Genomic DNA, 19,359 nt, shown 5'->3' with positions numbered 1-19,359 from the left:
TTTGGATTTGTGCTGGAAACAGTGTTGATAACACAGGGATGTTTTCATTATTGCTGAGCAGTGCTTACACAGAGTCAAGGACTTTTCTGCTTCTCACCCCACCTCACCAGTGAGCAGGCTGGGGGTGCACAAGAAGTTGGGAGGGGACGCAGTGGGACAGCTGACCCCAACTGACCAAAGGGAAATTCCACACCATATGATGTCATGCTCAGCAATAAAACTAGAGGGGCAGTTTAGCAGGGGGACCACTGCTCGGGGACAGGCTGGGCATCAGTCGGTTGGTGGTGAGCAATTGGTTTTCGTTTGTGTCACTTGTCTGTCTTGGATTTTATTTCCCTCTCTTTTTGTTATTTTCCTTTTCATTACAATTATTGTATTATTTTATTTCAATTAGTATACTGTTCTCATCTCAACCCATGAGTTTTCTCACTTCTACTCTTCGATTCTCTCCCCTATCCCACTGGGGCAGGGGAAGTGAGCGAGTGGCTGTGTGGTGCTTAGTTGCTGGCTGGGGTTAAACCATGACAGACCTCCAAGCTTAAAATGAAAAAGGAAATTTTCATAAACAACATCTAAACAATATACACAATGTTTGTGTGTGTTGGTGTTTCAAAATTGATCATTGTGTTTAAAAAATCAAACCAACCCAAAACCTACCACCTTATTTAGAATATTTAACCCTTACACACTTAGCTCTACATGCAGGAGTCATTTTGTGCTGTTCTGTGCAAATGCCTTTCTTTGAAATAAAAGATGCCCCTCAGTTGGCTTGGTGCCTGGGCCGCTTGTTTCCTTCTTGTGACTTGGTCACATGATGAGTAAAAACTGAAAATACCCAAGCATCAGATAAGGGAAGTGCATAGCAAATGTAGCTAAACTTTGTGTTAATTGTTAAATATAAAGGGAGACTACAAACATGCATTCATTTAGGATGCTACTAGTTTTAAATGTTTTATTTGTGCAAGACTGAATTCATGTAACCTGCTCTGGAGTTGCTCTCTGAAGGGCAACCTCCTTACCTCTTTGAAAGACTGGAAGGCAGTATTTATCAGATGAATGCCGATTGGTTTGCACCGGAATGACCAAACCTGTCTGGACTAGTTACCGATTTGTTTGTTTCTTTTACTCGGCTCTAACATGAGATCTGTTACTTGGCTGCTGTGTGCTCCCTTGTGGGTATGGCTGGAAACGCTTTAAGCCTGGTCTGCAGTGACACATGATATTTAGCTGTTAACCAGCATTTAGTGTTCATCTTTTAATCTCATCTATGCTTATAACTTTTTCATTTATGGTAGCTTTTATTGGATACTCTTTGGTTGCAAAAGATTGTGGGCTTAAGCTGAAAATATGCATGAGTTATGCAAATAGCCATCTAACAATGGAATTTTATGAGAAGCCTTTTTTTTGTACAGGTTCACCGTAGAACTGTATTAGAGATTTGTTTTTAAACTAGATTTTGGAAAATATCCTAAGATATAAAGTAAACATAACTTTGAAATGTATTAAGCAATTAAAGCTTATTCATTTCAGTATTTTTTTAAGAAAAAAGGATGCATTAATATAAAGGTAATCTGATGTTTGATTTTTTTTTTTAAGACTGCAAATTTAAAAAGGAAGTCCCCTTCATTTTACTCTGTATTTACTGTATTTTATTATATGTTAAAAATAGGAATGAAAGTGCTTAGATGATTAAGGAAACTAGAGCAGAAAATACTAATTTATTTTAAGTTATAGTTTATGATTACTGAAGTAATGCACTTATGAATTTGATTTTAAGTTGTCTGTGAACATTTTATTAATCTGTTAGTATACCTTTTGGTCATAGGAAAAGTAGGGTTATGAATTTTGTAATATAAGAACTTTTAAATTCTGGGTAATGCTTATAAAAGAAAGCATTGAGGTCTGGGAGATCAAACTACTTGTCTGTCTTAATTTTGATACAAAGGCCCTGTATCCTTGTACTGCAGTAGCAGAAGACTCTCACTAACTGGTCACCTATTAGGAGCTCTTGGAATTGTTCAAGGTTAGCCAAGCCTGGAATTTTCTATTTTTTTCCAAATTGGCTTTACAAGATATACATCTGTAAGAGCATACATGTTGGTTGTAGCGGATTATATGCATGGAACATGAGTATGATGATCAGTACTCTATTATCTGACAGTCTGATACATGCTTTTATAGTGACTTGAAAAAATGTGCTTTACATTCTAAGTTCTTGGGAAGAAGGAAGGGATGTGCTTTTAAAAACTGCACATGCACTTCTGAAATACTAGAGGGTTTTATATGCTTCTCCTAACTTCAGGACTAGAATTACTGCATTAAATGTATTCTTTCTGGAGGAATATGAAGATACTGTATTTAGCATGTAGACAGCTCTGGAAGGACATTAACAGCTTGCCTGCAGTTCATATTTTATCTGACTGGAAATGGTTATGTGATGAGAACATTTTCTAAAAACAAGTAAGCTGATGTTTCAGATCAGTGTTTCTATAGGTGTTATATTTTGCTCCCACTAGTGGCAATGCAGTAATAGACAATCCTGTTCAGAAAATGTCGTTCAGACTGGCAAAAATTCATGTCTTAATGGTATTATTGCGAGTCTGTAAATAGAGCTGATACAACCTTTTGTGAAGATTTGTTCGTCTGGTCCTGAGGTGTGAATTGAAGTGTTATTTAAGCATGATCAGTTACTCAAGTACAAGGTTTCTAGATTGTCATGCAGAAAAGAACTGAAATAAAGTGGAAGGGAATCTCAGTGTTATGTTAATAGGACATTCAAAACAGGGAAAATTTTTTTTTATCATATTGTTTTCTATTTTGCCCATATTTTTGTCAGGTCATGTTAACTAAGTGTAAAAGAAGCCTTATAATTGTAAAGTATGGTATGTCGTGATTGTAAGGTTTAGAGTTTGTCTTGATAGTTGAATTCATATTGTACCTTAGAATATATATTCACATCTTACCGTAGAATATTGCAGTTGGGCAATGCATAAATGTTAAATAATTTCCTTCATAAACAAACTGTTCCAAGTAAACTAGGAAGGATCCAACAGAGGACTACCAAAATGATAGGAGCCTAAAGCACGTGACCTACAACGAGACGCTGAGGGAGCTTGACAACTTTAATCTGCTGAAGAGAATACTAAAGGGCAATCTTATGGCTGCCTAAATAAAACTTCTAGGCAAGATTGGTTACAAAGAGGGTGGAGCCAAACTGTTACTTAGAGGCTGTGGAATCTCTGTTTTGTGGATTTTTACGACTTGGTTGTACAAAACCATCACTGATCTGAGCTAATGTTGGCAATAGTCCTGCTTTTTTTAATCAAAAAATCAAAAAAAAATTTATATGCCATCTGAAAAGATAAAATGTAGTTTATTAATGAATTTTTCAGCTCTGTAAATGAAAGTGGATTGGGGGAAGATGCAAAATGAACTGTACTAAATATTTAAAATGCATCCTTTTTGTAATAATTTTGCTGTATCAATGATATAAACATTCGCTTATCTGGTGCTTGTCGGAAGGAAAAAAAAATTCATACAGAGACAACTGCCTGATTTATTTTCTTCTTTTTTTCTATTTGCTGTAATATCGTTTTAACTACTGTTACCCAAGTGAATTTTCGCATGTTTTGAGAAACTTAAGAAAAGCCATATCCTAGACAGGAGTAACTTATGATGGTGGAGTAACTTCAGTAGACCTAAATTGGTTAGCATCAGCCGATTCAAGATCTTAGTTGCTGAGTTTAATTTAGTATATAAAAAGTTCCTTAACTGCTTTCTGCTTCTGAAAAACATTATCATATCTAATCCTTTAAAACTGCGTCCTAGAACAAGACCACATGGGGGGAAAAAAACTATAGTTTAAAAATCCCTATGGATTTTGTTTGTTTGTTTTGTTTCACGGAAACAAATTAAATAAGATTTTGTTGTATTTTAACAAAATTATTTTAACTTACTATGTAATGCTGGATTTAACTTCATTTATTGATTTGATAAAGTAGATTTTTGAACATTGTTTTTCTTAAATTTTTTATATATTAATGTTCTTATTTTTCATAATATTGGTGGATGGAATGAATAAAATCATATGGAGGGCAAAACCGTTGCTTTTCCTTGAAAAAGCAAATTTTTATAAAAGGAGCTACAAAAACTGTAGTTTTTATGAGCACAAATGGTCTTAGTAAAATATTACTGCAAATTGAATGAAAGTGCTCTAAAAACCCAAGTTCAGTCAACTATTGTATAAATATGGAGAATGAAGGTATATTTTTTTTAATCTAGACAGAAGAAAAAAGTATCTTAATGACACATTCAGAAATTCTTTCAATATATTGAAGTTTTCTTTTTGTTACTTTTCTTCTTTTTGATATAAAAATCTTGTCATTTACCCCAGTTGTTAACTGTATTTGAAACTCGTGAAATTACATAGTTTTAGAAAGATAAAATAAATGTAAGCTGATGGACCAAGAATACTTCTTTCTTTTTTACGAGAAGAGAGGCTGCTGGCTCTTACATTAGCCCAATATCTGTTTCTAGCTAGAAAACATCATTATGTGGCTTTGCTATAATAATACTACAAGATGACTGGTCTAAAATGTGTAGTCTAAAATTACTACATAATGTTATGGTGTGATCTCCACATACACGTGTTCGTGCAGCATACGTAGAAACTTGTATTCACTTTTTCCGAGGACAGACAAAATTTAAGTGTGTCAGGTGTTTCTTTGTTTTTGTAGATACAGTTAAACCAGTTTGCTTTAAAATGTGCTAAATGCTACAGTCTTTCTTAGGAACACTGTAATATGATGATAAATTGTTACCTTCTTAATTCTTTCTGAACTTTTTTTTTAAGGGTCAAGATGGATAGCACAGATGAACCTCAGAAAAAAGTCTTTAAAGCACGAAAAACAATGAGAGTAAGTGATCGACAACAACTTGAAGCTGTCTATAAGGTTAAAGAGGAGCTGTTGAAGACAACTGAAGTTAAACTGTTAAATGGAAAGCATGAGAATGGAGATTCTGATTTAAATTCCCCTTTAAGCAATACAGACTGCATGGAGGACAAGAGGGAAGTTAATGGCCTAGTGGGCTTGTGTGTTAACTCTGAAGAAGAAAGAACAGGTTCTGATGAAGTTAGTGAAGCCAAAAGCCCTGAAAGTAGGGCAGGGAACATAGTCCATGACATAGAACCCAAACCTCTAACGCTGTCTCCAGAGAATGTTCCTTCTGAGCAAAATAAAGATACTGATACTGCTTTAGCTTGTGAGGCTGAAAATGGAGTGCTTGCTAGCAATAAAGATAACTTCCATGAAGAAAATAATACAAAAGATCATTTGGACCAAAGAGAGAGTGACATCCCATCAGAAGGTGAAAGTAAATCAATCTGTGATATTAGTGACTCTTCTGAAGAGAAGGGAGAAACAAATGACTTAGCTATTCATTCCGATGCATCTGGCAAGGAAAAGAGGACTGAAGAAGTAACTGTTGAAGATGCTGTTGGAGAAGAAGCCATCTCTAGCAGTATGGAAGCTGACCAGGAACCAAAGGACAAACGAGATGGCACTGCAGGTCTTTCAGAAACCACTGCTCAGAAGACAATAGATGACCCAAGTGAAAGTATCTTGGACAGTACTGAATCTATGGAAACAGATGAAATTATTCCAATTTTGGAAAAACTAGCCCCGGCTGAAGATGAACTGAGCTGTTTTTCTAAAAGTTCTCTGCTTCCAGTGGATGACACAGTCCCAGATTTAGAAGAGAAAATAGACAACTGTTTGGGTTCACCATCCAAGCAGGAAAACAATGAAAGTCTGCCAAAAGAGGCTTTCTTAGTACTGTCTGATGAAGAGGATCCCTGTGATGAGAAGGAGGAACATGCTGAAGTGATACTACCAAACAAGTCAAGTCTTCCAGGTAAGAATTTTCTAAATTGGTAGTTCTGATTCAAGTCTGGGATTCTGTTCGTTTCTTAGAATGACATACTTATGACATGTTTCCAAATCAAAAAGGCAGTCTTACCCACCAATTCTGTGTTATGTAGTCTTACAGTTTTCAAGGATGGAATTTGAGGCCCAGAAGAAAATGAAAGTAACACCAAAAAAAGTAATTTTCGAGATCTGGTTTGTTTTGGTGTTTTTCTCATACTCTTTGCAAGCTGGGGTGGGGTGGTGGGTGGAAGAAGAGGAAAGATGAGTAATGGCCAGACATGGAACAGAAAGATTTGTGGGAAGAGAAATGTGTTCCTTTACTGTTCTTGAGGGGAAGAAAGGATTTCAACTTTCTTCAACGTGCAAATAAATAATAAGAATGAAAACATGCTGGTAATCCAGGCATGCCACAAATCCCATTTGTTTCAAATTTCTTCTTTCACCAAAAGACAGTATTGGAAAGGTTTCATGAAAAACGCAAGTCATGTATGGTTTTCATGCCATATAGCTTTTATTCATTTAACTCATAGCGGTTTTTATCTAACTTTAAATCAGCTGACATAATCATAAGAGAACATTTGAAAGCATTAACTGTAGGAAGCTGGTCCTTTAGTCTCCTCATGTAGTTAGCAGAAGATTTTTTTATATTAAACTGAATGGATGTCCTCTATAGTCTATTATTGTCATATAGTTTTGTAAGCTTTTTTTTTTTACATCGGGCACTCATTGTCATACTACTGCACTTCTGAAAATAAAACAGATTAAAAATTTACAGATAAGTTGACACTGCTCTTTCATCTGTAATGAAGAAAGCTGTTGTTTCAAATGATCTCGGGGTTTTTTTCTTTCTCCCCCCTCCCCCACATTGTATAGCTTTTTATGAACTGATGACCATGCTAACCCAAATGTTTAAACATGCTTATCTGGGTAGCAGTTCCATTGATTAAACAAGACTCAGGTGTCTTTCAGTCTCTGGGAAGTTAGTTAACCATAGTTTCTTAACTCTTGTTTCACTAATGATGAAACTGTGTCTTTCACTAAAGTGTGATGGCATTCTGAGTCTTAAGTCTCTAAACAACTAGAGAAGGGGAGATAAGAATATGTGTCTTCAGCCATGTTTCAGACTCTCCCTTCTTTTCTGGTGTTTACCTTTAAATTTATGCCAGTTAAACAGAGAAAAGGTAGGTTCCATAGTTTCTTCTAAGGATCTTATTTAGGTATTAGGTGTTGCACTGAGATTGCAAAAGTGATACCATTGTTATGCAATTAAAGTCTTCCAGAAACTATTTGGAGGTGGGGGGTGGCAGGAAGAAAGAATATTGTGTCAAAATTGGTGTGTTACGAGTCCCTTTTATAAAATGTACATTACAAAAAAATTGATGATCCTTGTTCTTACCGCAGTTTAAGGGTTCTTTCATTGGAGATGAATGAAATTAGGATATCAGGGTTGCTTTTTTCATCTTACCCGATGAGAAAACACACTGTGGTCACAGAGGAGTTTTTGCTCTGGAGCAAAAAGACCGAAGTGAATATTAAATATTGCACTACAGTTTGCAGAAGTCTAAAATGATTGTATGCAGCAATATCTTTTCAGATTTTCAGTTTCGGTGACGGGACAAATTCTCTTGACTAGTTGTTTTATTTATTGGCTATAACAGTTTGACTTTTACAGTTGCATGGCTGTAACTGAGACTGTTCGTGAAATGAAAACTGGCCACTGTGAAGTATGTTTTGTCCTTAACCTGCAGTCACCTGCTAATTTCTGCGTTCTAAGCTTCATAAAGCTTGCCCATTGAGTTGCAGAGAAGGGAATTTAAATTTTTCTGAGTAGTACCTTCTGTGTGAAATATTTCAAGCAAATATTTTGGGGATGCATTTTGTACTAAATCTAATATGGTATTAATACAAAAATTTTGCAGTCCTTTCACCTATTTCAATCTTTCAATAACGAAGATAATAGCAGAGAGGTTGCAGGGGCAGGAAACAATTGTATGAGAAGACAGGTAGGGTTGTCTTAGAAGATAAAGATTAACTTTTGGAAAGAGTCTGTGAGGATTAAATCTGTGGAGACGAAATGGAGGTCATTTGAAGATGCTATCGGAGGCACAGGTGCAAGCTGCTCAATTAAAAAGTATGGTTTTCAAAAAGCCCAGACGAAAACCAGCATGGCTAAACAACGATGTAAAGAATGGTACTAGAAGACTTTCTTCAAATGAGCAGATTAATAGAATCTTTTTCTCAAGTAGAATTAGTAAATATAATAGCTATGTTGGCATTTAAGATTTTTGTAATGGAAGATCATACATTAGAAAACCTTGGAGCTCTTTGGGTAAGTAAACAAGCACATAACAAGGAAGACCTGATTGATATATTTGAATTCTTTTGGATATCCAAACACAAATGATTTCTTACCAAGAACTTTTGGAAACTGAACTGTCTTTGGATAAGATGGAAAGTTCCCGTGGAGGAAATAATCATTTGAAGAATGGAAAGTAAATCTACAGTGATCTGTTCCAGAGACTGTGCTGTGTGACAGAATTAATAATTTATCTAAAATGAAGGGTGACTAGCGAGGTGGCAGTTTGCTGATGATACTACGAAGAGCTGTAGAAGAATCCTACAATGCTGAATGACTGGGGTATAAAAATGGCAGATGAAACTCACTGTGGTTAACTACGAAGTGGTACAGATGAGTACGAAAATGTTCATAACTTTTCATAAGTTATGAACTCAGTCATAAGATAAAACTGACTCACCACTCAGGAACGATCTTCCAGGATTATAGTAGGTAGTTTTGTGAAAACATTGATGCAGTAGCAGTTGAAGAAAGCAAATAAAGAATGCTGGGAATAAATTAACAAACTGAGGAAAACAAGAGACACAAATTAACAAACTGGGACACCAAGCTCTTAAATGTTTTGTATAATTCTGTTTCCTTCCCCCTCCCCATATCAAAGATTATGTCACAGGACTGAAAAAGGTACATGAAAGAGCAACAGGGAAGGTGATGGAATTGCATAGTAATTTTAATTCAACCCTCTGATGGTCTTTATTCCAACCCCCTACTCAAAGCAGGTCTAGTTACATCAGATGGCTCAGGAACCTTGGCAGTTTACCTCTGTACATCTCCAAGGATGGATACACCACAACTACTTGGGTAGACCAATACTTAACCAACCTCAACAGTGAAAATCTTTCTGCTTAATTGGAATCTTCTGTGTTCCAACTTGTGTCCATTGCCTCCTGTCCTGTTGCTGTGCACCTTAGAGTAGTGGCTCCATCTTCTCTCTGCCCTCCCATTATGTAATGGAAGGCAGTGATACAATCTCCAATTAGTCTTCACTTGTTAAGGCTGAGCAGAGCCAGTTCTGTCATCTGCTCCTCATATAGCATGTACTTCATTCCCTTAACCTTTCTGGTGACCCTCCGCTGGACTTGCTGTGGTTTTGTCAGTGCCTTTCTAGTACTGGGGATCCAATAACCGGACATATTGCTCCAGATGGGGTTTCTCAAGTGCTGAACAAAGGAGAATCACCTCCCTTATCCTGCTGGACACATTTCTTGTTAATACAGACTGAAATGCTATTGAACTTATTTCACACTGCTGACTAATGTTCAAATTGTTTTCCACTAGGAATCAAGGCCCTGTTCTACAAAGTTACATTCTAGCCAGTCAACCCCTAGCCTGTCCTATTGCATAGTTATTCTATCCCAGATGCAGGACTTCGCATTTGCACTTGCTGCACTTTGTGTTAGCCCATTTTTCCAGCCTGTCAGTGTGCCTCTGAATAGCAGCTATGCCCCACAGAATATTTACCACTTCCCCCAGTTTGTATCTGCGAACTTGCCAAATGTGATCTCTTGCCCCAGGTCCAGGTCATTAGTAAATATGATAAACTGCATCAGCCCAGTATGGATCACTGAGGACTGCCTCTAGTGCTAAGCCACTGGCTAGACTATATACCACTGATGCCAATTCATTGACCCCATTGTAAAAAGCTTCCAGGTCTGTCAGGTGCGATTTGCCCTTGCTAGATCCAAGCTGGCTACTCCCAGTCACCTTCCTCTCCTTTGTGTGCCTGGCAATGACTTCCTATGAGGATTTTTTTTCCATAACCTCCCCGAGATGTAAGGTGAGGCCAACCAGCCTGTAGTTTCCCTGAATCATCCTCGTTGACTGTCTTGAAGATGGCTGTGGCATTTCCCTTTTTCCAGTCATCAGGAGCTTCCCTTGGTTGCTGTGAAGATGATAGAGAGAGACCTCACAATGCCAGCAGCCTACCTCCCTCAGCACTCTTGGGTACATCTCATCTGTTCTTGTGGACTTCTCTATATCCACCTGGCTTAAGTGTGCCCTAGCTCTATCTCCTTGACTGTGGATAGCACTTCACTTCTGCAGACTCTGCCAGGGTCTCTGCCTCTGCTCTCAGGAACTTAGGAGGGAAACTTGCCAGTGAAAAATGGAGACAGAAAAGTTGAGTACCTTGGCATATTCCATGTCCTCAGTTATTAGCTTGCCTGTCCCTATGAGCAGTGGCTCCACAATTTTCCTTAGCTTTCCTTTTGCTGCCATTGTAGTTCCAGAAGCCCTTCTTGCCCTTCGCATCCCTTACTGGCTTCAATTCCAGTTGAGCTTTGGCTTTTCTTATTTCATTCCTGCGCAACTGGACAATGTCCCTGTATTCCTCTTACTTCCTCCTCCTGTGTAGTTCTTTTTTATACTGGAGCTCTGTCAGGAGGTCCCTGTTCACCCATGCTGGCTTTCTTCCATGCTGGCTCTACATTCTGCACATTGAAATGAACTGTTCTTGTGCTTTGAGGAAGCTGTCCTTGAAGAACAACCAGCTCTCCTGGGTCCTTTTGCTTTCCAGGGCAGCTCCCTTTGGGATACTACCAAGTAGGTCCTGAATAAGGTGAAATCTGCTGTCCTGAGGGCAAGGACTGTAATGATATTCATCCTGCTGACTTCTTGCAGGATTTTTAATTCCACAGTCTCGTGGTTGCTGCAGGTGAACCTACTCTTGACCTTCATGTCCCAGACCAATTCTTCCTTGTTTTTGAATAACAAACCCAACAGGGCATCTCCCCTAGTTGACTCATCAATTGCCTGTGTCAAGAAATTATCTTCAGCACACTCCAGAAACCACCTGGATTGTGCCCAATCATATAGCCCTTCCAGTTGAAGTACACCCATGAGTCAGTCGTAAAGGCATGCAATTGTGTGAGATGGCTTTATTAACTTTCTCTCCTTGATGAAGTAGTCTGTAGTGAGTGCCTAGCACAACATTGCCCATGTTGCTTTGCCACCTTCACTTGCCCACAACTTGCACTCAACTGGCTTATCACCTGTCCCATGGCAAAGCTCTGGGCAGTCTTCTGCATAAAACACAACCTCTCCTCACCCTTTCTAGCCTGTCTTTCCTGAAGAGACTATATTCTTCTGCTGCAACGCTATAGTCATTTCAGTTATCCCACCATGTCTCTCTAATTCAAATGAAATCATAATTTTGCAGTTGTGTAGGGACTAGTAATTTCTCTTGTTTCTTGTGCTGCATTCGTTTGCAGATACTTGAGGTGATGAACCCTGAGTCACGATGCTTTCACAAAGGACAAGCAAGCACCTTCCCTGTCATGCTGTTCCGCAGATGTTTCCTCACTGCCTCCCATACCTCAACTTCAGGTTATGACAACCATTCCCTACCATGCCTAGTTTCAGGTCCTTCCTCATTAGGTTAGCAAGCCTGCTTGCAGAACTCTTGTTCAACTTTGTCAGATGGTTTCAGTCACTGCTCAGTAATTCTTGATCATCAGCGATTACCACAGTGAAAGGTGTGAAAACCTTGCCTGCAACACCTGTCATTCAGCCAGGTGTTGATCTTCTGATGCATGCACTCTTACTAGAGTTTTTTTTTGTCCCAGTTCATTGGGAGGATTGGTGATAACGCCACCTTGTGCCCTTCACCTTTTTCTGCAGAGATCCATTGTCACTCTTAGTATGCTTAGAATTGCTTCTGGTAGTATTATTGGTGCCCATGTGGATAAGCAGCAAAAGGTAATAGGCTGAGGACCAGATAAGCCTTGTTAGCCTCTTTGCAACATTGGGGATCCAGGCCCTCAGCAAGCAGCTAATGTCTTGAGGTATCAGCCAAGGTTGCTAGGTGGTTACCTCCTGTGGGAGGGAGTCCCTGGTGACTATCACCAGTCTCTCCTTTATGTAGGTGGTTGGTTCAGACTCAGCTGGCTCTGATGCCTCTGTTAATAGATTATTTTCCTCTTAATGTGTTCCATCAGTGCTATACCTGTTCAATAACTGCAGATTTGCAGGTAGAGAGGGAGTCTTCATTCTATTGCTGGAAGTCACAGGCTTCTTACCTCCTCCATTTTGAAAATCTCCATTTGTTACTATTTTTAATATAGCCTCTAGCTGTCCCTATTTTCTTGCACTGTGGGGCCTGGGTTTTTGTCTGTGCAGGGTTGTAGCTTATCCCTTCTTTGTCCATTCTACACAGTCAGTTCATCTTGTCCTACAGCTTCTTCTCTTTCTGACTCAGATCAGAGAGAGAACTTTCAACAAGGATGGACTGTATTTTAGAGTAGGATCTTTCAGCCTGAAAAAAGAGGTGGAGGAGAGATGTGACATGGAGGAGAGATGTGACATTATCACTTACCATGTAAATGGTAAGTGATATGGAGAGTGGATATTTGCTGTCTTTTCCTCTACAAGAACCTCATGTATCAAATGGAGGAAAGGAAAAAAGTGAGAGGCAGGATCAAGGCATGGAAGAAGAGATGGTTCTCCATGTGGAGAACTGTGGAGCTCCTTGCTAGCAGCACTGTGACTGCTAAAGGTTTACCTACACTTGTCTTCTGTGGAAGAGGAATTTTTGTGAGGACTATCAAGCACAGAAACCCTAAGGCTCTGGAGGTCTTCCACCAGAAATTTTTCAGAAAGCTGAGAAAGTTTTCTGGGATTGTGTAAATGTGTTCTTTTCTCCTCCTTATATTCTTCCCACCTTGATCATCTACTGTTGACATGAAAGTGTTGGAGATAGGAACAGCTGCACTGTTAGGTGAACCAACAGTTCACCTAATCCAGGATCCTATCTTCTTTCTGTTACATAGCCTGTACACTCTCAAATTTAACCAAGTGAGGATGTCTACCAAAGCAAATCTGAAGTGTTTTTTTCTCAGAATTGCTAGCACTTTGAGTGCATCCTAGACACCTTGATTCTAGGCTTCTCCACAGTAATGGCATTTCATGCCCTCCAGGGATAGTTTGAAAGAGAGCTTACTTGATACTGATCTTTGTTAAGGGAGTCTGAAGTCTAGCAGCACACCCAAGTACAACCTTTTAAGAATAGAGAGTACAGTTAACATTTAAAAGAATACAGCTTGTCATAAATCATAGAATAGTTTGGGTTGGAAGGGACCTTTAAAGGTCATCTAGTCCAACCCCCCTGCTAGATCAGGTTGCTCGGAGCCCCGTCCAACCTGACTTTGAATGTTTCCAGGGATGGGGCATTCACCACCTCTCTGGGGCAACCTGTGCCAGTGTTTCACCACCCCCAGCGTAAAACATTTCTTCCTTATATCTAGTCTGTATCTACCCCCCTTTAGTTTAAAGCCATTCCCCCTTGTCCTGTCACAACAGGCCCTGATAAAAAGTTTGCCGCCATCTTTTTTTATAAGCCCCCTTTAAGTACTGATAGGCTGCAATAAGGTCTCCCCGAAGCCTTCTCTTCTCTAGGCTGAACAACCCCAACTCTCTCAGCCTTTCTCCATAGGAGAGGTGTTCCATCCCCCTGGTCATTTTTGTGACCCTCCTCTGGACCCGCTCCAACAGGCCCGTGCCTTTCTTATGCTGAGGGCTCCAGAGCTGGACGCAGTACTCCAGGTGGGGTCTCACCAGAGCAGAGTAGAGGGGCAGAATCACCGCCCTCGCCCTGCTGGCCGCACTTCTTTTGATGCAGCCCAGGATACGATTGGCCTTCTGGGCTGCGAGGGCACATTGCTGGCTCATGTCCAGCTTTTCATCCACCAGTGCCCCCAAGTCCTTCTCGGCAGGGCTGCTCTCAATCCCTTCATCCCCCAGCCTGTACTGATACCAGGAGTTGCCTAGAAAGTAGTGTTTGAAGAGAACTTCAGAGCATATGAATGGCAGACAAACAACTAAACATGAACTGTTGTTCCTGTGTTGTGATAGAAGTAGCTGTCAAAATTCTTGAATTCACAAACAGGAAAATAAGTTACACTTAAATGGCACCAATGAAACCACTTTTCTGCAATAATATTTCTAGTTCTGGTTTTTACTTCAAAAAGAGATAATGGAAGGCTTTCAGAGAGTTGCTGCAAAAAAATATTTCAGCATTTGGGAAACAAACTTTATACTGGAAAGCTTAAAAGAACATGTTTTGTTCATCCAATAGAAGATTAAGGAGGTCTATAGTATCTGCAAATGGGAGCTGAATATATGGTGGAAAGAGGTTTCTTTAACGTAGCAAAGACACAACTGCTGCATTTTTGATCCACTGGATTTTGCAAACCAGAAATCAGGCACACTTGTGTCCAACAGACTTTGGAGGACTGATTAATGGATGTTGGATTCATCAGTTGTAGTCTTTAAGTCCTTTATGGATTTTTTTTCAACTGAAAATGTGGTAATAAATAACTGGAGAATATTGTGCTTTGTGTTTGAATCACTTGATAATTTTTTTTTATGTATTATTTTATGATAGGCAGGAGGACTTGTGACCAAATAATAGAGTAGTTCAGGTTGGGAGGGACCTCAAGAGGTCTCTAGTCCAGTCTCCTGCTCAAAGTAGGGTCAGCTGTGAGATTAGACAAGGTAGCTCAGAACTTTATCCAGTTAGGTCTTGAAAACTTCCACTGAGGAAGACTGGATGACCTCTCTGGGCAACCTGTTCCAATGACTCTCTTCATGTGGGAATGTTTTTCTTTCTGTCATAGATTAGATATGATATCTGGGTATCATAGAAACAAGAGATTGTTTCTGCTTACATGTGTTGTCTCTTATCCTTTGCCATGCACCTTTACAATGAGTCTGGCTCCTTCTTCTCAAAAGCCACCTTACAGGTATTGGAAAGCTGGTTTTAAGTCCCCATTAAGCTTTGTCTTCTCCACACTGAACAAGCCCAGATCCCTCAGGGTCTTACAGGTCATGTTCCCCAGCCACTTAGTCTCTTACTCCTTACTGAGAGATGATACGACGAGTGCCAAGTAAAGGGCAATAACCACTTCCTATTACATACTGGTTCTGTTCCTGTAAATGCAGCTCAGGATGCTGTGGACCACCTTTGCTGCCAGGGCACACTGTTGGCTCATGCTTTGCTTGCTGTCTATGCGAGTCCTTAAAGCAGAGCTGCTCCCCAACCATGCGGACCCTAGCCTGTGTTATTGCAAGGGTTCTCCCTTCATAGGTGCAGAACTTTTGCATTTGTCCTTGTTGAACATCTTAAAGCATTTATCATCCCATTTCTCCAGCTTGTCTAGGTCATGGTGATTCCTTTGGAAATATATGAATCTATGATTTCTTCATAAACAAAAATAGTGAAATCCTGCCGGGGGGGGGGGGGGGGGGAGGGGTGCTTGGGGGGAAATCTGTATTCCTGTTTTATAATAACTTTTGGGTAGAGTTTGATCAAGGATTCGCTACTGAGAAAGGCTATGCTTTTGTACTTCCTTCTGATTGCTGTCTGTGCACATCAGTTCTAGCCAATCTATAAGGAGAATGTTGCAGTTACAGGATTATGAAATAGAGTATGATTGCAGTCCAGAGTAACTTGCAAATACTGTTCAGATGCTCTTAGGCTTGCTCATTATTTTTGTTTCCATTTCTATGTGTATTTTGGCAGAACCGATGTCCAAATATGCATCCAGTCAGTTACTAAGCAGATCTAAATGGTTGCAGCTGTAGAAATTATTAAAAGTTATTACAACTGTTTAGTGACAGGCGCACACCTAGTAAAAAAAAAAAAGCCTTTTGTGTTCAGATCCACAGCAAATAGTGAGACTTACTAAGATGACTGTGTGATAAATACAGTGATAACTTAATGATATAATAAAATTATTTTTTTTAAAGGATTGTATTCATTGCTTCTGCCTGTCTAGCATCAGGATATTGAGATCGTAGCTTATCGGTGAAAAATAAGCTGTTAGCCAATTGTAAAATTATCTCCGTGTTATGGTTCAAACCTTCCTAACTAGAGAGGTTTAGCTGGGCATCGTGTTTAAACCACTTTTAGTTAAACGAGCTAAATTTGTTCACAGTGTGTTGGAAGTTTGTAAGGAAGGGACTTCCTCGTCCCTGAAATTACTTTGTTCTCTACATAACACTCAAAAAGCTCAGCTTTGAAACTTGTAACATATTTTACAGACATTCTAGGTGTGTGTAGCTTTCCATGGAATATTTACATCTTTCACTTGAATATTAAAATCTTTAAATTGTGGAAAACGTACTCTTGAACTTAATGAATCTCCTTTAGATTTTTAGGTAAATGAGTCCTATTTTATTGATAACAATTAAATACATGAAGCTTATCTATAAGTCTTAAAGCAGGTAGCATTGGCACTATTCCATTTTATTACCTTAAAAATAAATCAGATTGGTTTTGAAGAATTTATGTGGTATGAATATTATTTCTTGCATAAATTAACAAAATGAAAAATCTCATCATTTCAGTTTTTGATCTTCTGACTCCTTCCTTTTTTTGATTTATTAGGCGACTTATTTTAAATCATTCAGATGTTCTTCATAACAGAAGTAAAATTTAGTGTTAAGAGAGCATCAAGTGTATCTTTGCAGCCAGAAATTTCTCTAAAAAAGCTAGTAAACTGCTGTAATAACAAAATGAAAATAGGAAAATGGAGAAGTGTACAGATCAAGATGTGCTTAACAGTGCTGACTTGTTCTGTTATATTCTGGATTACTTTTAAGATTACCTTAAAAGCTATAGTTCTATGTTGTATCTAGCAAGCACAGGAGGCAGCAAATACAGCCTGTATGAAACACATAATGGAAGTTCATGGAACATATAATAAAAGTTTTCAGGAAGTGTTAGCGTTTTTCATTTTAACCTGTGTGCATTTGGGGGTGTTATTTCAGATTTTTCTTTATTTAAGAATTCCCTAAACTGTATGTCTTTAAAGGACTAGTCTTAAATTGTGATGCTTTGTATTAGGAAAAAACTTTGAATGAAAATTTGTATTTGTTAAGAAAAGAATAATTGAGGCCTTTTCTACCGTAAAGATTATGGGTGAATTTGCCAATTGTAAATAAATGAGAAACACATTAGTATTTTGTTACTGAAAATTTTATACTTTTCCCCTAGGTGAAAAATAAACTAAAATAATTTACTGAGAACTTTAACTACATTAAAAATACATCATTTCATTTCAGAGGTAACTTTGAGGCACTCTGTTGATTTTAAAGCTGAGCAAATCCAGAAGTGAATATTACTGTGTTGTATGGTAGTTCAAATTTTTGCTCTGAAGGTATCCTCTGACTTTTTTCATCTCTGCATTCACTCTGCATCATACTTATTTCTCTCACCTTCCCTAACGTGGTTTTTCATAAGTATTCTAAGTTCACTAGTCAAAATAGGACTCTTATGAGAATTTTGTAGGTCAGCATAAGTAACACATGGGGTTTTTTCTTCTGTTTGTAGAAGAGGTGGTGGAGGAGGAAAGAAGAAAGGAGAGTGAGGAGGATAAAGAAGGAGAAGAGGCCCAGAAAGAAGAGGAGAAACACACTGAGAGAAGTACATAATGTTAAAACTATTATGCTTCACTGGTGGCACGTGTTAGAAACACTGAATTGTTGAGGTTGGAAGGGACCTTCGGAGATTATCTAGTCCAAACCACCCTGCTCAAAACCAGGTCAACTAGAGCAGTTTGCTCAGAACCATGTCCAGACAGGTTTTGAGTATCTCCACACATGGAGACTCCACAACCTTCCAGTGTTCTACTTCCAGTGTTTGACCACCCTCACAGTAGAAAAGTTTTGATATGTTTGAATGGAATTTTCTGTATTTCAATTTGCATCCATTTCTCTTGTCCTTTCACTGGTACTCACTAGGAGTCTTGCTCTGTCTTTTTCACTCTCCACCTATCAGGTATTTTACACACATTATAAAATCTCCCCTAACTGCCTTCTCCAGTTGAACAATGCCAGCTGTCATTTCCTCATACGACAGATGCTCCAGTCCATAAAACATCTCGGTGGCCTTACACTGAAACTTTCTCCAGTATGCTCACATCTTGCTTGTATTTAGAAGCCCAGAACTGGACACAAGACTCAAGGTTCAGTCTCATAATGCTAATTAGAGGGGAATAATTACCTCCCTTAACCTGCTGGAGATACTTTTCCTCAGGCAGCCAAGGGTGTTGTTGGCATTCTTTGCCAACAGGGTACATTGGTGGCTTTTGTTCAACTTGATGTGCATGAAGACCACCAGAGCCTTTTTTGCAAAGCTGTTTTCCAGCCAGTCAGTTTCCAGCCTGTACTAGTACATGGGTTTATTCCTACCCCAAGTGTAGGACTTCGCATTTCCTTTTGTTGTACTTCATGAGGTTTCTGTTTGCCTATTTCTCCAGCTTGTCAAGGTGACTCTGAATGGCAGCATAACCATCTAGCGTAGCAACCACTCCTTCCAGTTTTTTATCATCTGCAAATTACTGAGGATGCCCTCTTATCCCATTATCTAGGTCATTAATGAAGATGTTAGTGTTGGTATCAGCATCATCTGCTGGTGTACGTTACTAGTGACAAGCTCCAACTGGACTTTGTGCCACTAATCACAGCTCTTGGAGCCCAACAGTTGAGCCAGTCCATTTATCTAGGCCGTACAATGTGAGTTTGTCTCTGAGGATGTTTTGGGTGTCAAAAGCATTACTAAAGACAAGATAAACAGCATCCACTGCTCTCCCCTCATCCACCAAGCCAGCCTTCTCATCATAGAAGGCTATCAGGCTGATGAAGCATGATTTAGAATCATAGAATAGTTTGGGTTGGAAGGGACTTCTAAAGGTCATCTAGTCCAAACCCCCTGCCGTGGGCAGGGACATCTTCAACTAGTTCAGGTTGCTCAGAGCCCCGTCCAACCTAACCTTGAATGTCTCCAGGGATGGGGCATCCACCACCTCTCTGGGCAACCTGTGCCAGTGTTTCACCACCCTCAGCGTAAAACATTTCTTCCTTATATCTAGTCTGTATCTACCCCCCTTTAGTTTAAAGCCATTCCCCCTTGTCCTGTCGCAACAGGCCCTGATAAAAAGTTTGCTGCCATCTTTCTTATAAGCCCCCTTTAAGTCCTGATAGGCTGCAATAAGGTCCCCCCGAAGCCTTCTCTTCTCTAGGCTGAACAACCCCAACTCTCTCAGCCTTTCTCCATAGGAGAGGTGTTCCATCCCCCTG

At 39.2% G+C, this 19,359-nt stretch overlaps 1 protein-coding gene across 5 annotated transcripts in view; it reads left to right on the top strand.

Moving 5' to 3' along the window:
• The window catches only part of ATF7IP (activating transcription factor 7 interacting protein), a 101,690-nt gene that overhangs the window by 40,896 nt on the left and 41,435 nt on the right, over positions 1–19,359 (top strand). For all 5 annotated transcript variants that reach the window (XM_009322156.1, XM_009322148.1, XM_009322167.1 and 2 more), the window contains exons 2-3: positions 4,853–5,913; positions 17,612–17,704. In XM_009322156.1, the coding sequence (XP_009320431.1) occupies positions 4,860–5,913; positions 17,612–17,704 (1,147 nt within the window). In that variant the 5' untranslated portion in view covers positions 4,853–4,859. The remainder of the gene's footprint in view (positions 1–4,852; positions 5,914–17,611; positions 17,705–19,359) is intronic.

Source organism: Pygoscelis adeliae, unplaced genomic scaffold, assembly GCF_000699105.1.
Source record: "Pygoscelis adeliae isolate BGI_AS28 unplaced genomic scaffold, ASM69910v1 Scaffold60, whole genome shotgun sequence".
Classification (NCBI taxonomy): domain Eukaryota; kingdom Metazoa; phylum Chordata; class Aves; order Sphenisciformes; family Spheniscidae; genus Pygoscelis; species Pygoscelis adeliae.
This window is presented reverse-complemented; position numbering and strand designations above follow the sequence as displayed.